Source organism: Lepidochelys kempii, chromosome 11 (assembly GCF_965140265.1).
Source record: "Lepidochelys kempii isolate rLepKem1 chromosome 11, rLepKem1.hap2, whole genome shotgun sequence".
NCBI lineage: Eukaryota > Metazoa > Chordata > Testudines > Cheloniidae > Lepidochelys > Lepidochelys kempii.
In genome coordinates, this window is record NC_133266.1 from 62850078 (window position 1) to 62875469 (window position 25392).

General features: G+C 41.1%; 2 protein-coding genes across 11 annotated transcripts in view; both read right to left on the reverse strand.

Moving 5' to 3' along the window:
- Positions 1-4244, reverse strand: part of DYTN (dystrotelin) — a 61048-nt gene extending 56804 nt beyond the window's left edge. The window contains exon 1 of the mRNA XM_073306616.1: positions 1514-4244. Within this exon, the coding sequence (XP_073162717.1) occupies positions 1514-1532 (19 nt within the window). The 5' untranslated portion in view covers positions 1533-4244. The remainder of the gene's footprint in view (positions 1-1513) is intronic.
- The window catches only part of MDH1B (malate dehydrogenase 1B), a 33791-nt gene that overhangs the window by 2830 nt on the left and 5569 nt on the right, over positions 1-25392 (reverse strand). For 3 of the 10 annotated variants that reach the window (XM_073306587.1, XM_073306581.1, XM_073306580.1), the window contains 8 exons: positions 24211-24713; positions 23530-23671; positions 20463-20617; positions 19649-19788; positions 18243-18291; positions 17608-17676; positions 16387-16647; positions 14353-14955 (listed from right to left, as the gene is read on the reverse strand). In XM_073306587.1, coding sequence (XP_073162688.1) covers positions 14480-14955; positions 16387-16647; positions 17608-17676; positions 18243-18291; positions 19649-19788; positions 20463-20617; positions 23530-23671; positions 24211-24713 — 1795 coding nt within the window. In that variant the 3' untranslated portion in view covers positions 14353-14479. Of the gene's footprint in view, positions 1-1513; positions 1572-4255; positions 4526-7550; positions 8010-8615; positions 8691-11157; positions 11233-14352; positions 14956-15902; positions 16677-17607; positions 17677-18242; positions 18292-19648; positions 19789-20462; positions 20618-23529; positions 23672-24210; positions 24714-25392 lie in introns of those variants that run through there. The other 7 variants (XR_012154370.1, XM_073306583.1, XM_073306582.1 and 4 more) reach the window with 7 other exon arrangements.

The following is a 25392-nucleotide window of genomic DNA, read 5'->3' on the forward strand; positions in this document are numbered from 1 at the left end:
TCTGACATTCTCAGGCTCACTTGCAGAGGGTACAGGTAACCATCTGCTAGTGGTCTGCTTTGGAAACATTTCACCATATTTTTAACTTTTAAGTCAGTCCTTAACAAACATTAGGTCACCAATTGCTCATACTTTAGGATTAGGATTTAGATTAGCAAAACTAATCTGCAAGGTGTCCAAGCAAAAAAGAAATTAGCCTAAATTACATATCAGTCAGAATTACTATTGATGAGAAGACATTTTACAAGACACAAACTAAATATCTAATTTCAAACTGGGGTGAAATTCACCCCTTTGCAGAGACACAGCAGGAGGCCTATGCACCACTGAATTCCACATCCTCCCTAGATGGACTTCTTTTGTGGGACTCAACTGGGGCATAACCTTGTGCAGGTCCAGGCCTTAAATGGCCCTTATGTGGTGCTAGACCTTGTGCTGACTCTCTGCAGAGGGTGAATTGTACCCCAAAGCCACTAGGTTTTAAAAAAAACATAACTCAGTAGTCATTAATTTATAGTTGGGAGGGTTTTAGAGACTGAGAATCAAAACCAAGAAGAGAAAAATAGCACACAGAGCACCAATATTACAGTAGACTTTCTCTCCATGTTACCTGGCAGTAAATAGGTTATTACTGAACAAAAGGGTTTATTAATACATTGAATTCAGTTTGGGGCTACACCAGACAGCTGAAGCTGGGCTGAGGACCTCCTGAACTTCATTTAGACTAGGTTGGCCAGGAGTTGCTGCTGGCCCTCAAATATAAAACTCATGAAAATAGCATAGGCCAAGTAATTGATGGTCCTTGATGTAAAACTCTTGCTTTTATAATAGTTTGCTGATTAACTTGCATTAATGAGAGGGGACATAACTGTTTTCAAGTATATGAGTTTGTTACAAAGAGGAGGGAGAAACATTGTTCTCCTTAAACTCTGAGGATAGGACAAGAAGCAATGGGCTTAAATTGCAGCAAGGGCAGTTTAGGCTGGACAATAGGAAAAACTTCCTGACTGTCAGAGTGGTTAAGCACTGGAATAAAATTGCCTAGGGAGGTTGTGGAATCTCCATCATTGGAAATTTTTAAGAGCAGGTTAGATACACACCTGTCAGGAATGGACTAGATAAGACTTAGACCTGCCATGAGTGCAAAGGACAGTCCCTTCCGGTCCTATGATTAAATTGTTTTAAGTTACATATTTTTATCCTCGTTTCCTTACACCTCACATCTAATTATCCAGTAGTTTTGCATCTTACTGACTTAAATGGCAGGTAAGATAGGAGAACAGATACTACTTTACATATAATACAGGGAGCACTGTAAGAATAACACAACCCGGAAATCCTTCTTCCAGGCTGCATGATCTAAAGCAACAGACTGATCTGCCATAGCATTTGATCTTGTCTCCTGCATTATAACAAAAGATTCTGAAGATGGAACAACTCCAGTTAAGTTCACTAGTTTGGACACTGGGAATTCTCTTGTGAAATTTGGGAAGCACTTGACAACAGTACTTACCTTGCTGGTCTGGATCCATAACAGAAAGGCTTAGAATAGGCGGATGCCACGGGACTTCCTGTAACCAAACAAACCATGGTATTAAATCACAGCTCCCAGCCAGGATATGTGCAAGCTCTTTAAATTGGACATCTGAATCTGCATCATTTACTGGGTATATTTCAAGATGAAATTAAACAAAAATTACATAAAACAAGTCTTTACTTTAAAATGGACCCCTTCGTATTGCAGTTCCAAGTGCATGAATTCCATTAAATGGGCCTGACTCCCCTCTCCCAGTCAGTGTGAAACAGGAGTAATTGTAAATTGGTGTGAGAGGAGAATCAGGACAAATGGGCATTTAAATGCAGGTATGTGGTAGGATGGGATCCTTTGCTATTCAGTAATCCAGTGTGCATGTACAATATTACCACCCATTCAAGAGTAAATAATCCCAGAGAAGAAAGCATGTCTTGAAGTCTGCTAGCCACTTAGCAAGTGCACTTGCTTTAATAATTCAACTTTTTAGATTGTTCCAAGTGGAGTAAGATTCTTCAGCTAAGGTGCTATTATTTCTTTTCAGAGGTGAATATGGAAAGGTAGAAGGGAAAACATACACCCAACTAACATCTGTAACCCACTCCTGCTCTGGAAAATAGAAGTCCTTATACCACTGAGAACAGTGGAGATTTCAAGCCCTGCTCTCAGCTTACATGTCAGAAATGCATTAAATTAAATTCTGTTATTAGCTGCTGTAAAAATTCCTGTGAAGTTTATCTTCTAGTTATGCACTCACCTTTAGCAACATAGGGCACAATGGAACAGTTATAAGGTTCTAAATGCATTATGTACGGCTCAGTGAAAAATCCTGATGTTAAATTGAACAAGAAATGAGTAACCTAGTCAGTCAGAGTTGGAAATTATCTGAAACATTAATAGTATAAATATGACATTAAAGCTGAACTTACCCAAACTTGCATCATATTGTATTTTTCCACTCACAGCCATTGACCACTACTTATCAGATAAACATGATAGTACATATGCCAATTCCACAGCATAGAAATTCGATGACCTATAGTTATTAGTGGGTCTGAAAAATTATGTCTACTATAGATGTATTGATTACCATTTTATTGTGTGAAAGCTGTGACTTTTGGTCCCAATCTTACTCCCACATTAATATTTTAAATAGAGGAACCTACAGTTATTTTTGTTCATTTGTAGACTCTCTCAAAACTCTTGCTTTGAAAGGAATATCACTTTTTAAAAATTCTCCTTTCCTTTCCTTTCTTCCTTATTACAGTTTATGGGCCTGATTCTCCACTAGCTCTGATAGCCCCAATTCTCAAAAAGTTCTTAAGCGGTTGCATACTGATGTACTAGTGCAGTCCCAGGGAAATCAGTGGGACCCCAGAACAGCAGGGTTCCATGCCAGTGAATCAGGATATACGTTGTTATTAAAGGTGTAGTTACCTAAAGGCTGCCTCACTTTTCTTATAAGACATAGACTTATATAGATGCAGCCTGCTACAATAATTACCTCTTACTTTTTTTTCCCAACAAAGGTATACAAAATAAAGCAAGAGGTGACATTGTATATAAAGGTACATGGGGCAAACTGGGCGTTAACATAAATGGTAACAGTTCCAATGACTTCAATGAAGTTATGCAGTGAGTGCAAATCTGTTAAGGCTTGATCCTGCAAGATGTTGAACATTTTAGCCTGATCCACCAAAACATTTATGTATATCCTAAAAGTTAAGTATAGATGTAGTCCTGTTGAACTAAATGGGACTATTCAAGTGCTTAAAGTGAAACAGGTGCTCATGTGTTTATCTGGGTTGGACTAGAGTGCTCACCATCTTGCAGGATGGAGCCCTCAGATACCAATGAAGTTGCATCCATGTGCATTAGCAATGCATTTGGCTCAAAGTGTTTTAAAGGCATTATTACATTATCACACCCACTCACATGATGAACTTATAAACTTTTGTGTTTTAAAGAGGGAGGTAACTAACGTGATTGCCTTTAATGGGGATTTCTCGTGAGGTGAACAGGATTTAGCCCAAGGTTAGTATCTGTTCTGTACATAAAGTAAGCAAAATAAAAAGTAATACTTATCCAGGTAGCAACTAATTGCTACATTAACACCTCTTCTCAATTTCAGTGGGATTTGATGTACTATACTTGATGCACAGTATAGCATGTCAGTAACAATGTCTAAATGCTATTTAATAATTCAATAGGCCTTATCCGAACAAACTAGTAGTATAAATCATGAATATGCATGACAGAACTCGTACAACCTTAGGGACTAATCCAGCGAACAAAAGTAACAATAGAAGTGCAAGGTATAAGTAACATTACTCACATAAGTAGTTCCATTGAAACTAGTGGGAATAGTCACATACATTAAAGTTACTCATTTGCATGAGTGTTTCCAGTATCGGGTCTTGCATTGTTTTTTGTTTTTTTTTAAAACATAGGCTAACTAACATTCTGGAAGGCAAAGATATCTACAGTAGATCAACAGGACCAATCCTGCAGTCTTTAGTCAGGCAAAATCGAGTCAAGTGAGATATTCAGGGTGATCTGTACTTAAATACCCTGAAGAAGCCATAGCAATATACCCTGAAGAAGCCATAGCAATATAAAACATTTTCTTATACTTTTTTGGGGGGAGGGGGGAAAGGGACTTATTGTCATGCTGTAATTGTAAATACAATCTCTTCTCAAATACAGTAACGGTTCTTACCTTTCTCTATTACCTACCGAAGGCCTGGAAGTCACAAGGTATTGTGGAAGCTGTTCAGTAGTTAAAAGCTGATTTCAAGACACAACTCTAAAAGATTTTGCTTTTAAATGAATGCTGTTCACAGTAATACACAGGAAAGACTCGGCTCAAGACACTGTACATTGTCTCAGCAGTCAAAACACAGAAGAGTAATAAATATTCTGAATAATTAAATACAGAACGAACTTGATCGTTGTTTCAAAGGGCCATTTTTCTTCTACTGCGAGGTAACATTTCTAGAATGGGGAAACACAAACAAGCATCTCCTGGTTGCTGAGAAACATGATGTTGCTATGGACACTGGAGGAAGTCATTCTCTCTCAGGCAGGAAGCAAAGTGTCCTGTGACAACCCACTAGTCTGACAACTCAAACAGGGACAGTAATAAGCTGAACTGGTAATGTAACCCCCTAGGTAAAGTAGTGTTAGTGTAACCAAAAAGCTTACACATTTTACAGTACAGCCAAATGGTACAGTATGTGCAATGCAAGTGCTAAAATTGGCAAGAGAAATTCATTTATTTAAAGAAGTTTTAAAATTAAGCTTTTCCAGTTATTCTGACAGGCAGTATATCAGAACTCACATATTCTACACATTCCCAGCATATACAGCATTAAATAATAGCTCATAAAGTATGCACTGGAAATTATTTATGGCTTAAAAGATACTAAATCTGAGAATGTATGAACAAATATCTTACAAAGAGGCTGTTACAATGTCAGATTTTAACTATCCTATAATTTAGGTTTAGAAAATTGGTCTGGTCTAAAAACTGGTAGAAATACTCTGAAGGCCAACGAGAACATACTTACAAAGTTTGAAGAAAATGTGACAAACTGGTTTTGATTAGAGCCACGTCTATTCCCTGAAACCAGTGCCCCCATTGAAGCACCCTTGCCCCAGGAATCATCTGACTCCTACATGATTTCCCTAAGACACCCAGGAGACTCTTGATTCCAGTATGACCTCTACGCAGGAGACAGTTGCCCCCATACGAAACTTAGGTCCCTCACTTGTTGCCTCCATGACACTCTTCCCATCTATGCTATTCCTTCTATAAAACACTCAACTTCCATTTCCAAATCCCACCCAAGCTCCCACCCTCCTTTGGTCCACCTGAGCACTCTTCTCATAAGCTCCCTTTCCTTTGACTCACAAGACTCCCTCTCCCCATTTAGTCCATCTCAACTGGCAAAGAACTCATCTTAGTTTCCTCCCTTGTCAAATGGAGCCTCCATCTGAACAGAAATTAGTTTATTCAAACACTCTTTATTTGTTGCAGATAACAGCAAAAATTTTTATCCTGATTCCAAACTTTGCAGAAAAAGCAAATTAAGAATGCACAATGGCATTTAATTTATTTTTAAGGTTGTCTATTAAAAGATGTAGACTAACAAAAGAAAGGAGCTGGTGTACAACCAACTTCCACTGAGTACACATGAAAAGGTCTACTGCAGCTATCCAATGCCCTGATTTTGGCAAGGACTTAAGCATCTGCTTACCTTTAAGCATACGAGTATTACCTTTTGAAACTAATGGAATGAATGAAATAATTAATGGAGGAAAAAATGAAAGAAAAAATATCAACTTTTCTTCCTTTTAAGATGAAGCACTAAGAAGCAATGAAATGATCTTTTGTGATTAAAGAGAATTCTTGCCCTGACCATAACACTGTTGTCCTGTAGCTTAATCGGGGACGTCACGCACCAGAGCTTGTCACACAGGGTTGACTGTCTATTAAGCCTCCCATTTTATTATTACTTATATTTTCTAGCGCCAATCCAGAGAGCAAAACATACTTTTGCTGTGCTGATCAGAGTGTGCTATGCAGAACTTACATTCAGAAAGAAAATGCTTTCAATGGCTGTGTCAAGAAATTAAGGCCAAATCCTGAAGTGCTTACCCTGGCAAAAATTTCATTAACTGTAATGGGAGTTGTGTGTTGGTCCATAAGCAGCAGAGAACACCTCTCAGTAACATTTTGTTCAAATCTGTTCCCTTTATAAAGGGAATGGTCTTGGCACCACTACATTTACCTTATGTAATAAATATGGATGGAATTTTTCCCTTAGTACCTCCCCTCTAGTAAGTGACAATAATGACCCTTGAAAATGTATTTTGTGTATTACCTTGGGTTAAGCAAACTTTGTCGCTATTAAGGCTTTGTGAACCTTTCAAATGATTCTTTGGATATGCAAAACCAGTCTGAGTTTCCTATAAATTGCATAAAAGTTTCCATTATAACCCTTCGATTCATTCATTTGTCAAGTGCCAGATCCTGCAACCCTTATTCACGAGTATTCGTACTGATTCCATGACCCTGCCCAGATGTGACTCTCTTAGGACCAATAGTGCTGCCAGCAGTGCTAACTGGCCTCTACTAATGCTCCCCAGGTACTGAAGCCAAGTTATGGCTACATCTGGACAGATGCACTAAAGGTCCTTTTGGCTGGGTGCACCTAAGGAGAGGGTGAGTTTAAAACCTATGACGCTGCAAAAAAAAAAAAAAAAAAAAAAGCACAACAGTGCAACTCTACAGTGTACAGCTAAGATGCTTTTCTTTATTGTATCGTGACTTCTCCAGCACAAATTTTTTTAAAAAAAGGCAATTATTGCTTTAGCACCTCAATATTTTTAAATGCTTGGGTTTTTTTCATTCTCTCATTCTTCTCTGTTCTATGTCAAGTTCTAGTCTGAAAAGTGACTTTGCTAAGTCGATATCATGGCTTCCATGTTTGTTGTATTACTAATTTTTGTGTCAAATGTGCTCAGTACTTAAGTAAAAGATTTATTTCCTAACTACCACCTCCTTCTGGATTCTGAGGATCAATTTGCGCTTTTTCACTTTCTGCATCAGCATCTTTGACAAAGCTTCTGTAAGACAAACTGGGACTCAGCTTTATCTGTGCAACAACATTTTCCTCAATGGGTTTGCACAGGTGTAACTGACTGGAACTCAGTAAACAATCTGCTGAGGCTGTGCAAGATTGAATAAGATGCAGATTCTATTCCATCTTAGTTCTGTTGGCTCTGTAAGGCTAAGAATATTTTTGTCACTAAAGTGAGCAAATACATTACTGTTGTGCATATTTGCTGAGCAAAGAGATGCCATTTTTACTGTTACTTCTCAGAGTAAAACTACACTTTAAATATGTAACATTAATGCTACACTTACATTTTAATTTCTTATTTTAATACAATATTAATATTACTAATTCAAACATAAAGGTATCAGAAAGCAAATAAAAGAAAGCATCCTTTTTTTAAAATCCTGGCTTAAAGTTAGACTCTCATTTTTGACAATTTTGGCCTAAGATTTTTGCTTAGGCTGTTAAATATTTACTTTGATATACAACACATGCAATGTGAATGAATTATTGATAAAATAATTTTAACATTTTCATTTATTGAATTTGTGTTTAAATTTTCAGCCCTGTAGAATCAATTAACATGGGGGGGGGGTTGTGTGGGTGTGGTGTTTTTTTTTTTAAATGTGCCAGTTCCTATACATTCTTTCATAACTACCATAAAAGAAAACCTGTGAAGTTTCAAAGCTGTGAATCAGTCTCTGCCAGATCACAGAAATAATATGTTCCAGGCACTATAGCATATCCCTTGCTGTAGTTTACTTGATCAGAAATTATTTAAGGGTTTTCATTGTTTTCTGCATTGCTCAGACTGGTCTCTGATTGATTTAAGCCCTCAGATGAAGTTTCAGGATCTGTAAAAACAGATTTAAAATATTTTAGGTTTACAAGACGTTCTCTTTTTTGGAGTTTCTCCCTATTTGTTCTTGGTTTTCTGATGGTCTGTAGGAGCCAGATCACGCTCTCCGTGGAAATTTCCATCTTAAAGTAGCCAGTACATGTAGGTCTACCTGAGCTGGGAATCACATCTCCCAGCGGATGCGTAGACATTCCCTTAGGGGGCAAGTAAAATTCACTGGCCAGGTTTTCCAAAGCGCTCATCTCCCAGATAGACACCTAAATGATGTGGCCAGGCTTTCAAAAGTGCTCAGCTACCAACAATCCCCACTGAGAAGCTATTAATACCTGCTTTGCTTGTTTATGGTACATTTTCCATTTAACTGAATGGATAAATCTTTATATTCTGTTTTAAATTAAACCAACTGGGTCAGTGATTGAATAAACTATTTAGACCTGGTATTTTGCTATCCTGTTTACTTACAAAAGTTTTCCATTATTTTGTTTCTAGCCCCCTGTGAAAAGTTGAGGATTTGTATTCAGGTGTATCAAAAGGTGTTAAGAGCTACAATTTGAACATTATGAACAATAAAAAAAAATTGTATTTAGGCATCTTGGCCTACCATCTATGGGCACTTGGACTTTTTCTTCTTCCAGCATCTCTGACTGAAGTAACTCATTGGGTGGAGCTTCAGGTTCTGTAACAAACAAAATGAAAGGACTAAACGGAAAAACCACACCCCTGAACGATGAAGTTATACCTACATAAGTTTGTAGTGTAGACCAGGGCTGAGGCTTCAGGAAGATGAGATGTGGAACAGTTTAGAACTGAATGAGGAGAGGAAGGCTAACTGCGGCTAATGCACTGGGCAGGGACTCAGTAGATTCTGATCCTATTTCTGGTACAGATTTCCTGCGTGACCTTGCCTTGGCCATTCAATCAATAATGCGTATGAGGTGCTTAGATATGAAAAACCCTTCAGAAAAACTGACATTCTTTGAATAAAATAGAGGATCCTCATTTGACTTTTGTCATGCGATGTGTTACCCAAACACATGTTATTTGTGATATTTGGTCCTAAAATGTATAAATGGATATCAATTGCACTTAGAACTTCCTGAGAAGACAGTCATTTTTAGATAGCTAGGTGTCTAGTCTAAATACTGAACAATGTTTAGAAACAGGCTGGCTTGCCAATAGCCTCTATGTGAATAATAAATAATAATACTTAATACTTGTGTAGTCACAATGCTTTACAAATGTGGCTAACTATCATTTTATACATGAAAAAACTGATGATACAGTTAGGGAAAGGCCCATTTCTCCAAAAGCAGTCACTGATTTTTGGAGCCTTGGTTCTTAGGTGCCCAATTTCAGATTTCTTGGGTCCGATTTTTAGAAGTGCTGAGCATTCACAATTCTAACTGAAACTAATGGAGTGATGGATGTTCAAAAATTCTGGAAATCAGGCCCCCGTGTCTAAAGGTGGGCATCCCAAATCAGTGACCACTTTTGAAAATGCTGGCCTCAGTGATTTGTCAAAAACCATAGACCACGTCAGCGTAAGAGCACAGGAGCAGAACTTTCAATCTAATTTTTTAGCAACTAGACCACACTGTTTTAGATGTAAGGGTTTATAATTCTGCTTATAAGGAACTCCAAAGCCATAATGAGTCTAGGTATCTGTCGGCTAAAAACATGCATTCATTAATTGAAGAACTAAGTTCACAGTTTATGCACTATGATGTACATAAAGGAAGCAGTATGTGGAGAGACAGAGAAACTGAAAGAAAAGGTATCGGGCGCAGGTGCAAGCAAGAAGGAAATGTGACAGTAGATTGTGAATTCTTTTTACCATGAACAAAAAAAGATAATTTTTAATTAAGCCTCTTGGCATATCCTTGGTGGGAGTTTGGAATTTTTCTCCTTCTAGGGTCCCTGGCTGAAATAAGTCACTGGAAGAAGCTTCAGCTTCCACACTAAACAGAATTAGAGGATGAAATGCTTTACATTCATGAGTGAGTTAATTCTCATTTTTCATGCTCTTCCCCTATTCTCTGATTTGCCTGGTTTGTGTCTAATAGTATTGAGGAGGAGAAAAGGGTATTAGAAGGGTCTTTCAGCATTTCAGTGAGGAGTCCCCTTGGCCTCATTGATATTAAACAGTATATGTATTTTTTGCTCAATAAGCCTCTCTCTCTTCATTAAAGGCCCCAAATAGCCCATTGAAATCAAGGAAAAAGACTCCCATTGGACTTCGGTTCAGATCCTAATAGGATACAGTAATAGAGGCAACATTTGTTATCATTTACATATATTTCTTGGTTGGTGGAACAAGCTACTTCTCTTTAGTGGTATTTAATATAAGTAAGATACTGATGATATTCTGCTTAGCAGGGAGGGTTTCAAGAGGATGTGGAGATTTTTGAAAATGTGATCAGTTATGATAGTGTAGTCTCATGTTTCACCTTCATATATGTTATGTCAAGTTGAGCTTTTGGATATCATCACTTGTTTTATGATCACGAATGATAAATTACAAAGCAGTAAGACAACTTTGGTTAACAATTTGCAGTTGGATTGGAATGACCATCCTAAGGACCAATTTCTCAGGAGGACCTACAGGTATTGGAAATTGATTTTATACATATTTTCTTGAATGTTTTCAGGTGAGTGTGCTTGTAATTATGTATTTCACCAAAAAACCTAAAATTGGGTACATAAAACCTTCACAGAGAAAGGACAAAGAAAGCTCAACCTTAACTATGCCTTCTTGTTTATATATATATTCTTACAAAGGAGTTGTCATGTATTATATCTGGCCTCCTCAGGAGGCAGTAGCTTGGGGCTGTGAAACACTTCTTTTTATCCATGAATACCATTGTTCAGTAAACCCAAATGTGAATATTTTGGACAACAAAGGAAGGTTTTTAATAGTTTGTTGGCCTACATGGCTACAAATCATTAAACATAAAAGGTGAAATCCTGGCCTCACTGACTTCAGTGGGCCCAGGATTTCACACAAGACGCTTTGCCCTCTTGTCTGGGAATGTCACATTTGCATTGTTTTTCAACCTGCTTCTGCATAAAGAGCTCCAGCCTTCAGATGTTATCAATAAGGGAAATGTTGTAGAAACTATAATATTCTGGAACATATAGTTTACCATCAGTGGTTGTTTGGACTTTTTCTCCTTCCTGGGTCTCTGGCTGAAGTAAGCCATTGGATAAGGTGTCCAGGTCTGTAACAAACAAAATAATAGAATGCTGTGTATTTTAAAACACACATCTCCTCATATTTAAATATGCAGGGCTACAGGAAAAGAATTTTGATATGTTTGCTATTATCTGAATAATATGATGCTATGAAGATTTGATTCTAAGACCCCCAAAGCCTCAGGAAAACTTGACTTGCAGGGTTCTCCACCAATTGAGTATTTAGGTTACTACTAGCTAGCTGACTGCCTGTAGCTGAGTTGCTCCTCTGCTGAGCTGCCAGTGTGCCCTCTCTTGCCACAAAGGATGAGGAAGTTTTGCAAAAGGTGGCAGCCAGGTAGGAAGAGTCCTGTTCTCACTTTAAGTCTATCTCGGAGAGCACCAGGATGTGGCCAGAGCGGACCACTGAGCCCTTCATAAATCAAGAATTCATCACTGGAGCTGTGGACTATGATGAGAGACCAGAATACTCAGGTGGTCACTGGAGGTGTGGAGCTGCAGAGATACCACTCCCATTCCTCTTCCTGTTTCCCAGTATGTGCATCTATAAAGTGGATGGTAAAGAAGAAAAGTTTTCTGGGAAAAGAGAGTTGATATGACCTGAAAGAGAAGGAATTTGAGGGGATCTGAGAGAGGGAAAGCAATTTAGGACCAGGAGAAATAGCAGCACCTGCATAAGGGAAAGGACATAGCTGGGGCATTATGAGAACAAGGCTATGTCTACACTACGAAATTAGGTTGAATTTATAGAAGTCGGTTTTATAGAAAGCGTTTTTATACAGTCGATTGTTGTGTCCCCACACAAATGCTCTAAGTGCATTTAGTCGGCGGAGTGCATCTGCAGTACCAAGGCAACCGTCGACTTCCAGAGCGTTGCACTGTCGGTAGCTATCCCACAGTTCCCACAGTCTCTGCCGCCCATTTGAATTCTGGGTAGAAATCCTAATGCCTGATGGGGCAAAAACATTGTCACGGGTGGTTCTGGGTACATATTGTCAGCCCCCCACTTCCTTCCCTCCATGAAAGCAACGGCAGACAATCCTTTCGTGCCTTTTTTCCTGGGTTACCCGTGCAGACACCATAGCACGGCAAGCATGGAGCCCGCTCAGCTCAGCGTCACCATATGTCTGCTGCGTGCTGGCAGATGTGGTACTAGTATTGCTACACAATAGCAGCTCATTGCCTTTTGGCAGCAGACAGTGCAGTATGACTGGTAGCCATCGTCGCCATACTCCAGGATGCTCTTAGGTTGGTCAGGGGCGCCTGGGCAAACATGGGAGTGACTCAGCCAGGTCATTTTCCTCTTAAGTTTCGTCTCATGGTGATTCAGTCCTGCCAGCAATCGTACTGCACCGTCTTCTAATGAGCACCCAGGAGATGACGATGGCCAGCAGTCGTACTGCACCGTCTGCTGCCAGCAAGATATATAAAGATAGATGAAGTGAATCAAAACAAGAAATAGACCAGATTTGTTTTGTATTCATTTTCTCCCCCCTTCCTCCTTCCCTCCGTGAAATCAATGGCCTGCTAAACCCAGAGTTCTGAGTTCTATCCTTGAGGGGGCTATTCTGTTTCTCCTTGATGCAAAGCCACCCCCTTTGTTGATTTTAATTCCCTGTAAGCCAACCCTGTAAGCCATGTTGTCAGTCGCCCCTTCCTCCGTCAGAGCAACGGCAGACAATCGTTTCGCACCTTTTTTCAGCGCAGATGCTATAGCACTGGGAACAAGGAGCCCGCTCAGATCACTGCGGCAATTATAAGCACTATAAACACCGCACGCATTATCCAGCAGGATATGCAGAACCATAACCTGCAAGAAAAGTGAAACCAGGCGAGGAGGAGGCGACTGCAGCGCGGTGACGAGAGTGATGAGGACATAGACATAGACTTCTCACGAAGTACAAGCCCCTGCAATGTGCACATCATGGTGTCAGTTGGGCAGGTTCATGCGGTGGAACGCCGATTCTGGGGCCGGGAAACAAGCACAGAGTGGTGGGACCGCATAGTGTTGCAGGTCTGGGACGATTCCCAGTGGTTGCGAAACTTTCGCATGTGTAAGGGCAGTTCCATGGAACTTCGTGACTTGCTTTCCCCTGCCTGAACCACAAGAACACCAAGATGAGAGCAGCCCTCACAGTTCACAAGTGAGTGGCGATAGCCCTGTGGAAGCTTGCACCGCCAGACAGCTACCGGTCAGTCGGGAGTCAATTTGGAGTGGGCAAATCTACTGTGGGGGCTGCTGTGATGCAAGTAGCCAATACTATCACTGAGCTGCTGATATCAAGGGTAGTGACTCTGGGAAATGTGCAGGTCATAGTGGATGGCTTTGCTGCAATGGGATTCCTGAACTGTGGTGGGGAGATAGATGGAACCCATATCCCTACCTTGGCACCGGAGCACCAAGGAGGCGAGTACATAAACCGCAAGGGGTACTTTTCAATGGTGCTGCAAGCACTGGTGGATCACAAGGGACGTTTCACCAACATCAACCTGTGATGGCCGGGAAAGGTACATGATGCTCGCATCTTCAGGAACTCTGGTCTGTTTCAACAGCTGTAGCAAGGGACTTACTTTCCAGACCAGAAAATAACTGTTGGGGATGTTGAAATGCCTATAGTTATCCTTGGGGACCCAGCCTATCCCTTAATGCCATGGCTCATGAAGCCATACACAGGCACCCTGCACAGTAGTCAGGAGCTGTTCAGCTACAGGCTGAGCAAGTGCAGAATGGTGGTAGAATGTGCATTTGGACATTTAAAAGCGCACTGGCGCAGTTTACTGACTTGGTTAGACCTCAGCGAAACCAATATTCCCACTGTTATTACTGCTTGCTGTGCGCTCCACAATATCTGTGAGAGTAAGGGGGAGACATTTATGGCGGGGTGGGAGGTTAAGGCAAATCGCCTGGCTGCTGATTACGCACAGCCAGACACCAGGGTGGTTAGAAGAGTACAGGAGGGCGTGGTGTGCATCAGAGAAGCTTTGAAAACCAGTTTCAGGAATGACCAGGCTACGGTGTGAAAATTCTGTTTGTTTCTCCTTGATGGAAATCCCCCCTGGGTTCACTCTACTTTCCTGTAAGCTAAGCACCCTCCCCGCTTCGATCACCGCTTTCAGAGGCAATAAAGTCATTGTTGCTACACATTCATGCATTCTTTATTTATTCATCACACAAATAGGGGGATAACTGCCAAGGTAGCCCGGGAGGGGTGGTGGAGGAGGGAAGCACCGCGTGGGGTGGTGGAGGAGGGAAGGACAAGGCCACACAGCACTTTAAAACTTATTAAATGCCAGCCTTCTGTTGCTTGGGCAATCCTCTGGGGTGGAGTGGCTGGGTGGCCGTAGGCCCCCCCCCCCCCACCGCATTCTTGGGCGTCTGGGTGAGGAGGCTGTGGAACTTGGGGAGGAGGGCGGTTGGTTACACAGGGGCTGTAGAGGCGCTCTGCGCTCCTGCTGCCTTTCCTGCAGCTCAACCATATGCTGGAGCATATGAGTTTGATCCTCCAGCAGCCTGAGCATTGACTCCTGCCTTCTTTCAGCAAGCTGACGCCACCTACCACCTTCAGCCTGCCACCTCTCCTCGCGCTCATATTGTGTTTTCCTGCACTCTGAGATTGTCTGCCGCCACATATTTTGCTGTGCTCTGTCAGTGTGGGAGGACAGCATGAGGTCAGAGAATATTTCATCACGAGTGTGTTTTTTTCGCCTTCTAATCTTCGCTAGCCTCTGGGAAGGAGAAACATACGCAGCTGGTAGAGGAAAAAAAAAAGGGAGAGTGGTAGTTAAAAAGACACATTTTATAGAACAATGGGTACACTCTTTGAAAGTAAACTTTGCTGTTAACATTACATAGCACATGTGCTTTCATTACAAGGTCACATTTTGCCTCTTATTGAGGATATGCCGGTTTGGTGTGAGAGATCACTCACGCAGGGCTGGGCAACAGAATTCGCCTTGCAGGCAGCCATGGTAAGTCACAGTCTTTTGGCTTCTTTAACCTTCATTACATGTGGGAATGGTTTCAAACAGCAGTGCCCTCATTTCCCATACAAAGTAGCCATTGGGTTGGCCATTAAAAATGGGTTGGCAATTTAAAACGAGGGGCTGCGGTTTCCGGGTTCACGTGCAGCAGAAACCCAACTAACCCTCCCACACAAACACACACACCCAATTTTCTGGGATGATTGCTTTACCCCTCCCCCCACCGCGTGGCTAACAGCAGGGAAGATTTCTGTTCAGCCACAGGCAAACAGCCCAGCAGGAATGGGCACCTCTGAATGTCCGCTTACTAAAACCACCCTATTTCAACCAGGTGACCATGAATGATATCACTCTCCTGAGGGTAACACAGAGAGACAAAGAACGGATGTTGTTTGAATGCCAGCAAACACCGGGACCATACGCTGCAATGCTTTGTTCTGCAATGATTCCCGACTACGTGCTACTGGCCTGGCGTGGTAAAGTGTCCTACCATGGAGGACGGAATAAGGCTGCCCTCCCCAGAAACCTTTTGCAAAGACTTTGGGAATACATCCAGGAGAGCTTTATGTAGATGTCCCTGGAGGATTTCTGCTCCATCCCCAGACACGTTAACAGACTTTTCCAGTAGCTGTACTGGCCGCGAATGCCAGGGCAAATTAATCATTTAACACGCTTGCTTTTAAACCATGTATAATATTTACAAAGGTACACTCACCAGAGGTCCCTTCTCTGCCTTCAGGGTCCGGGAGCCCGCCTTGGGTGGATTCGGGGGATACTGGGTCCAGGGTGATACACAGATCCTGGCTGTTGGGGAAACCAGTTTCTCCACTTCCTTGCTGTGAGCTATCTACAACCTCCTCCTCCTCATCATCTTCCTTGCCCCCAAAACCTGCTTCCCCGTTGCCTCCCACCCCTTGGACGGAGTCAAAGCACAGGGTTCGGGTAGTGGTGGCTGCACCCCCTAGAATGGCATGCAGCTCATCACAGAAGCGGCATGTCTGTGGCTCTGAACCGGAGTGGCCATTTGCCTCTCAGGTTTTTTGGTAGGCTCGCCTGAGCTCCTTAATTTTCACACCGCACTGCTGCAGGTCCCTGTTATAGCCATTGGAGATTTTTTCAAATATTTTGGCATTTCGTCTTTTCGAACCGAGTTCTGCCAGAATGGATTTGTCTCCCCATACAGCGATCAGATCCCGTACCTCCCGTTCGGTCCATGCTGGAGCTCTTCGGTGATTCTGGGACTCCTGTGATGATGAGCTCTGTATGGTGACCTGTGCAGGTGAGCTCGCCTCGCTGGCCAAACAGGAAATGAGATTCAAAAGTTTGCAGGCCTTTTCCTGTGTACCTGGCCAGTGCATCTGAGTTGACAGCGCTGTCCAGAGCGGTCACAACTGAGCACTCTGGGATAACTCCCGGAGGCCAATACTGTCGAATTGCATCCACAGTATTCCAAATTCGACCTGGCAAGGCAAATTTCAGCACTAATCCCCTTGTCAGGGGTGGAGAAAAGAAATCGACTTTAAGAGCCTTTTAAGTCAAAAAAAAAAGAGCTTCGTCTTGTGGACGGGTGCAGGGTTAAATCAAGATAACACTGCTAAATTCAACCTAAACTCGTAGTGTAGACCAGGCCCAAGAGGAAAGAGATTTGGGGGACTGAGAAATAAGATAGGAGAAACTCAGTGGAAATGAGAAGAATCCAGGGAGAGAGGGATTGTGAGAAAGGGAAATGACACAAAGGAAGAGGGAGGGAGACATGGAAAGAGTAAAAACTAAAATTGAGAGAGAATTGTAGTTTAAAAAGATGAAAAAAGAGAACATGGAATGGTAGCTAAGAAAATAAAACTTGGAGATGGAAGGAAGGGGAGAAAAAAAAAGGGAAAACAGAATAAACCCCAAGAACACACAGCTTTCAGGTTAGGAAATTTTCAAATTTAATGGATGCTCTTTCTTTTTTCCCTAATGTAATCATCCTGAAGTGACAGGGCAGAGAATCCAAGTAGCAAAACTGGTGGGAAATGAAGCATTGGAAGAAGTGGATTAGGACTTGGCCTTGTATTGTGGATGGGAAAAATAGATTGGGGAAGGCTCAAGAGTTTGTCATGGCATTGTGATGTGGTTTGCAGGTCCCGCCAAACGAATCCTGTTCATCTCTCAAACTCCCAAAGTAGAGAAGAGATACTGAATTTTCTGTAAGTATTGATAGGGTTCGGTTTATGTGGTTATGCACTTGAACTCTATCATGGTAACCTAGGAATTTTACTTTAAGTGAAGCCAAGTGGATCAATAATTTAGTGCTGGTATAAAAGATCTCTCATTTCTTGTAATTGGGACCTCCTGAGGAAGTGACAAGATGTAACAGTGAAATATTGGATTTAACTTCCCTGAAATAATTGGGGCTACTATCATGTTTATTAGCCTACCCTTTGGGGATGTTTGAAAGTTTTCCTCTTCTAGAAGCGCTAGCAGATTGAAGCCATTAAATGCAGTTTCTGTAAAAAACATCCAAATGAAAAGATTCAAATTCACATTTACAACAGCCCTTTCTGCATCTGCGGTTCCCCTCCCTTTTTTTTTAATGGCAGGTGGTTAACAAAGAGGCCAAAAGAGCCCATGATATACCAGAGTGGCTTCAAAAACATTAACCAAGACATATGGCAAAAGTATTTTCCAATTAGTCATTTCAATATGGAAAGAGGCTTAATGTTCAATATTAAACAATGACAAGATATAAATTCTACATCCCAACTCAAGTGATGATGTTCATAGTCTCTGAATGCTAGAAGATCAACAAACCAAAACATGACTGCCACCATCCAGTCTTGCACTCTCTAAGGGCTATGAGATTACAACAGTATGGTAGGATCAGGACCCTTAATACCAGCACTTAAAATAACTTCAGGAATCCAGAAGGCAGAATTTTAATTCATTGAAAAAGAAAAATAATCATACAACCCAATCATCACACCCATTACTTTAAATCCCCCTCAAAATCTTATTTTATGTCCTCTGTTATATGACACAGCTTTAAACCAATGTTTCCTATTAATGGTTTTACCTTTATATGGACGCATTTCAGGTATTTCTCCTAGTGCAACTTGTTTTTCCTACATGAGAAAGAGAGCTTTATTATCATATACTATTTACAACAAATACAATTTCTAGCACGAATTTAAAATGTGATGAAGATACCCCCTCTGTACTATTAACATGACTAAAAAGGAAAAAAAATGAATGATGTTAAAGTGAAGTGTTTGAGATCAGTCCTCTTGTATTCAACATTAATAAAAATTTTCAACTTATTGTGAATGAAACACTGAAAAGAAATTGCTGTTAGCTTATTTTGTGTTTTATGAGAAATTCTAGGCTTTGAAAAAACCCAGTATTTGAAAAAACTTTCAGTATTTGCACATATGGCACACCACAGTCATACCAGCGGACAGTCAGTGTGCCATGGTACTATCATAAATATGGTAAAGCCAAAACAAAATGGTCCAATCAGCCACTCAGAATGCAACTGGAAAATTAAGGCATAATTTTCTGTCCTGCACAGTACAAAACACACAAACTTGTGGGTGCAAAATCTGTATTGGCTCATGTTAACTATTATTAATATGTGCTAATAGGCAATTAGTTGCTCAGTTGCCCAATCTGTATACATAAATGCTAGTTTACACATGCCACTATGAGATTTTTGTATATTCAACAGTATGTGTGCATTTTGTAGGGGTCTCGTTTGGCAGATGGGTCTCAGCATCCAAAACTATAATACAACCTTTGATGGGGTGTTCACCCCATACCAGCCTGGAAAGTGTTAATGAGGCTGAGAAAGGGCCAATTAACCAGCTAGGCCACAGCTGAGGGGAATTAGGTGGCCTAATTAATCCCCTGAATGATGACAGCACCCATCTGAAAAGGAAAAGGAGGGCCTAGGATAAAGCCAGGAAGCTGGCAGCAGAAAGGGGCTGCAGGGGAGTAGTCTGCTGTCACTCCTTGAGAGTAGGGAGGTGTATTTGAGGCTACAATGCTATGTAGCCTACAGTTATGCCCTGGGAGGAGGGAGCCATAAGGTAGAGCTAAGAAGTAGAAAGATGTAGGAAGGAGTCTGGGAAAGAGCAACATGGTCTGGAAGTGAGCAGGCTATGGTTGCTAGAGATAGGTCTCTGGACTGGAATCCAAAGTAGTTGGCGGGCCAGGGTTCCCCTACTAGCCACTGGGGAACTTCCTGAGGCTGTTGGTATGGAAAGATTTTGATAGTTCAGAAGGTGAACCACTTAGTGACCTGACTGGAGGACTGAGTCACAAAGAGGAAGCTGGAGAGAGAGGCTGCAGAGTGCAACCGCAGGAAGGGGCATTGGCCTGTCAGTGTTAATCCCAGAAGAAGCCAGGAGGAGGCGCTTCCAAGCAGTGAGTAGAGCACCCTGTGACACACCCATAGATTGTTGGATAGAAATAATACATCACCTGTATCAGATCATGGGCTAAATGCTTCAGAGTTTCTTGAGTTTCTTCATCAATTTCTGTTTCTGTAATGACCTCCCAGCTACCATCTTGGAACTTCACAGGCATGGAGAAGATAATCCCTTCAGGGATACAAAATTGACCTAAAGAAAAAATGCCCCCAAAACATGTTTCTTTCTGATTAAAACGCACAATGATGTGCTCAAATACGGTAGTGGTGAGTAGCAGTGTAAAACCTTAAAATAAACAGATTATTGCCTTTCTCAGTTTACAATACAAAGAACACTGAACTCCCTGATTTATCATGACTGCAAGTTTTAATTAGAAATCCACAAAATCATTGTGTACCTTACTTAACACTAGGTATGCAAAATTCCTTATTTCCATCTGTGCTTTAAATGGCACTTATGAAAATATTACTAAATGTATTTGGACTCATAATCACAGTTAAAGGACATTCTTTCAAAATGTAGCCCAAAGAATCACTAAAGAATATAAAAATCCTTTCCACAAAGCAGTGACTACATAAAATCAATTGAATTAGTGGGTTAAACTAGAGGGAAAAGAAAATGAAACCACAAAAACACCTGAGTACTTTTTACATGCATCTCACAAAATTACATACAACATTCTAGGTTCTTGGTAGAATCATTTCTTAGATTTGGAAGCTCTTGTATTAAGAAAATTGTTATACTCAGAGAATCATGATTTAATTGAAAATTGTTAAAGATCTGAATACAAAAATTACTATTACGCTTACTGAAGGAAGGTAAAGAGAAATCTTCTCAGTATATGTGAACTACAAATAGAAATTTACCTTCGCTGAGTATTCCCATTGAGACAATCTCCCCGGGAGGAGAGTCTTGATACCAGTATCTCAGCACAGTAGCTATTACATGAGCAGGTGACATTCCTAAGCAGTGATGCTCCAGGGAACTCAGTACAGACACAAATTCTGAACGCACCCAGTTGCTGCCATCAAGAAAGGAGAGATTTTTAAATATCACTATGGAAGACTCAAGATCAGGTAGTCTTCTAGATTAAATAAGAATGAAAGACAGTCGGAGATGTCAGTATGGACCAATACAGTTCTCAAACAGGGGTTCTCAAACTTCACTGCACCATGACCCCTTTCTGACAGCAAAATTACTACACGACCCCAGGAGAAGGTACCAAAGCTTGAGTCTGCCTGATTTCCACTGCCCTGGGTGGGGAGCCAAAGACAAAGCCCCATTGCCTACGCAAGGTAGGGGTCAAAGCCGAAGCCCAAGGGCTTCAGCCCCAGCCAGGGGGCCTGTAACCTGAGCCCCGATGCCCAGGGATGAATCCCTTGGGCTTTGGCTTTGGCCCCGGGCTTCAGCCCCAAGTTCCAGCAAATGTAAGCTAGCTCTGGGGACCCCATTAAAATGGGGTCATGCCCCACTCTGGGGTCCCAACCCACAGTTTGAGAACCGCTGGACTAATTCAATCTTGAGTGCTTAAAGCTAGTCACCTACAGCTATAGATAAAAGCACAGAGGTAAAAGTGGCCTGGTTGTCGGAGGCGAAGAGTGGTGCAGGTCATTTATTCAAATGCCTTCTTTCAGCATTCTAAACTGTAGTGGGGACTCCATAAGGCCCTTTTGGTGGAGGTAATCAGGGGAATGTGCTGAATCTGCAAAACCTTGATCATAACATCTCCGCTGCTCCCTTGTGGCTGCAGGATCCCCTCAGAACACAGATTGTTTGACTAGTGCTGTCAAGTTAATAAAGCCAGGTTTTCAAAGGGATTTAGGCACATAAAGATGTAGACAGATGCCTTAGCTGGTTTGTCAATAGAGATTAGGGCCTGGATCCTCAAAGGGACTTAGATGTTGTGACAACGATCATCAAAGCCTCTAACTTTTAGGCACCTAGAAAATCACAGGAACAGCACTGTGATCCGCAAAGCCTGGGTTAGGTGCCAAGACTCCCTGTACAATGCGTGAGGGGAGACAGGCACCTTAGCATTGTAGGCCTCACTTGACATGAGTAACTGGACAGAAGTGAGGCCTAATTCTGCCTCCCAAGAAATGAGGGAGGTAAATGGATTAGCAGGCTGGAAACAATGTCTGTACTAACTAAGATAAGGGGGAACATCCAGGGAATCATTTACAATGGACAAGACAACAATGTATAAAATAAGCCTGGAATGTAAGGTGAGGTAAAGAGTAAGTCAAACACTGACAGCACGTGGACCGAGCATGCTGTACAATGATTGGTTCCTGCAAAGTAATAAAGCCAATACCAAAACATGATGCTGTGTATAGTAAATTAATGTGATTTGTAAATGTGTATGTAAAGGAAGGGGGGTTTCTGTGTAACTTTGGATGCATGATATACCCTGTACTCACCAGCTACATTTGTCTGATCAACTCAGTGTAGCTTTGCTGTATGCCAAATTTAAAAAAAAACAAAAAAAATTCACAAAACCTGAGTGAGACTGGTGCCTGAGTTCTTGGGGGAACCGAGTGCAAGAGGTCTTGGAGGCTACCCCAATAAGCATGAGCTCCACAAACCTAGTATGCTAGGTAGGGAGCTGCCTAACCTAACCAGTGGGAGATGTGAAGGAGAGTGGTATAGCCTAAGGATCACTCAACTCTCCTGGAGATAGCTGCCTATTTCTTCTAGTGATCCATGAACCAAGGAAAGATAGGTGCTCCTTTGCCTAATTCAAGTGCAGGGCCTATTTGATAGATGAGCTTAGAGGCTGACTAACTCCATACAAAGGTAGCTAGTGGAGTAGGCTCCCTCTTATAACCTTTAGCCCAGAGGTTAGACCATTCCTGGGCTGTGAGAGACCACCAGTTCAAGTCCCTCTTCTGCCTGCGGAGAAGGGGTCTGAACAGGAGTTTGCCATTTCCCAGGTGAGTGTCCTGACCATTGGGCTACAGAGTCAGTCTCACACTCTCTGGCCCTTTTAATAGTCAATTTTTTCATTTAAAATGGAATAATTTCAACAGGAGAGATTGAGGGCGCCCCACATCAGAATCTCCTGTAGCCCAGTGGTGTGAGTACTTTCCTGAGAGGTGGTAGATCCATGTTCAAATCCCGTCTCCTCACATCCCAGATTAATAACCTTTAACTTAGATGGCTAGGGTCTAAGGGAAGTCCTTCCCTCTCTACCCCAGCTGTCTTGTGTGGAGTTAGGCAGCCTCTGAGCATACATACTGAATGAGGCCCCACGTGCCAGTTAGGTGGAGGAGGGCCTATCTTCTCCCAGTTTGTGGATTGTATTGGGGCTTAAGTGGGAGGTCCACACATGGATGCCTAGAGTCAGGTAGCAGTGTGCATACCCAGAGGCAGAAACCTAGGCACTTTCAGAATGTTAACTGCAAAAACATACTCACTGAGTAACTGAGTGAGTTTAGGAGCCTACAGGGTTGAGCAGGATGCTGTGGATTGCTGTGGTTTGTAAAAATGGACTTAGGTGCCTAAGCACCTTTGTGGATCTGGACCTAGGTGCCTACCTCACTTGGGCACTTTTGAAAATCCCTCTAGGTGCCTATATGCTTCTTTAAGTGCCTAAATACTTTTGAAAATCTGGTTCATAGTGAGTTTTCCTTGTTTCTCTAGTCCTTTACATGGTAATGTGGGAGAGAAAAAAAAAATTATACAATCAATTTTCCTACTTTTTAATCACAAAAATTGGCAGGGAATAGAGAAATGTAGTTCATGAAACTACTTTCACTCATTTTTGGGAAATGACTCTATTTCAAGTTGATTTGTGTCCCTTTAATATTATGCTAGAAAGTGTCATCTTTAATTATACTAATCTCCATGTATTCATGAGCAGCCTCAGGTTGATATGGATTTTAAAAGGGTAACATTTAAACGATCAAAATGAAAAATAAATGTATACTGTACCCATCATAGATCATGTCCAGCAAACGGCGTGAAAAGTTAGGTGGACCCCAGATAGCACTATCATATCTGTAAACTTTTGCTTTAGACAGATCAATGTAGTTATTGCCACTGATATTACCCCAAACAATCACATCTTTGACTCCTGTAACAAAGAAGAATATATAATGACAAGTGACCAGAAAGTTATTGTTTTAAATGTCTACTGCCTAGTAGCAGGAGTCATTTTACCTCAAAATTGCTACAATAACAAAAAACCTTAATGTATGAAACCCAGACACAAATTGAAGAAGGAACTCTAACATATCTAATGCTATTGTATACATTAGTGTATATTGTAGTGCCTATTTAACAAATCGCAAACATGGTAATGTTACTTTTAAAGCCTTAGACACTTAGTCTTAATGGTGACCTGTACAAGATAATTATATAAAATATCAAACTGCTTTGGTGAACACCAAAATAAGAAATACCTGGTCAATTCCCCAAATAATAGGATATTTAACATATTAACTTCAAAGAGGCTGTGATTGCACCTGCAAAAAATGTGTGCACCCATTGTATTTATAAATATCTACATTTGCAGATGTAATAGGTGTACTTGTGTTTTTACATATACTCCAACTGCATCCTGATTTGAAGTTCCCAGATTGTGACTGATATTGAAGAGTACAAATTACTCACCTGCTGAATTCATATTCAGTTTCCTGGCCAGCATAGCTTTAGCTGCACTTTCCAAGAACATTGCCATGGCGATAATATTCTGGCCATCAATAGATGGGGCAAATGTCATAATCATTAATGCCTTAAGGTTCACAAAGGTTTTTCCTGACACAATAACTTTGACACTGCTGTTGGCATTCTTCTCAATCAGGGAACCGTACACCTTACATTGCTCAGTCACCTGTCTGATGCAGTCTTCCAGTGATGGGATCTCGTGTTGTAAGAGGATATCATCAAGCAAAATAACAATATCAGCCTGAACAAAGGCATCCTCTAATTCAGTGTGCATTGAGACACTGCGAAGGAGAGGGAATGCTAAGTCTTGAGCCTCCATTACAATACCATGCAGAATTTCCTTGTAATGGCTACTGTCGAGCAGATGGATGCTAACTTCTGTTGCCATCCCAAACACTTCTCCATTGGCCAATAATGGAATCAGGTTGTAGCAGGCAGGAGCTGATGCACTGATGAGAAAATTTAGATATGGAAAATCTTTGTTAACCAGTAAATACTACCGTTTGTCATCCATTTTTAGAATACATTTTACAGTACAAAGAACTCAGTCTTGTAGTTGATATTCAAATGATCTATTACCTTAGATCATTTCAGTCTTGCTTTCATAACAAAAAGTTAAAAATTAATACAGATCAGGCTTCCTTTCACTTAAAGGTATACTGTCAGGTTTAAAAATCATATTTAAAAAAATCCAACAAATTAAGAAATGTGCAAGAATTTTTAAGTCTAATTTACTCTTGTTTGCTGCTTGTTTCCTTTTTGCATTTCCGTTATGGAGGACAGTGTAAATAAACTAATCAGTTTTTCTTTTGTTTCTAGTAAACTTCATTTTTGCTATTCATGTATTAGCATAATGTTGCAATGTTTGGATTACCAACACTATATGGGAATATTTATTCATGTAAAAATTTCCTCTGTTTTAAAATAAAACATTTCATCAAAATATTTCTATTAAGTTCTGCTACTGTAAATATGTAAACCTTTTCCAAAGGTCATTTGGGGGCTAAATTTGGCCCAAAAGTGTCCCTTTAAGTTCATATCACCTTACCAGGTTTTTTTGGGAGGGAGAGGGGGGAGGGAAGAGGGCACAAGAAAGATTGGGTTTGGGGGTGCGTGGGTTAGAAGCTG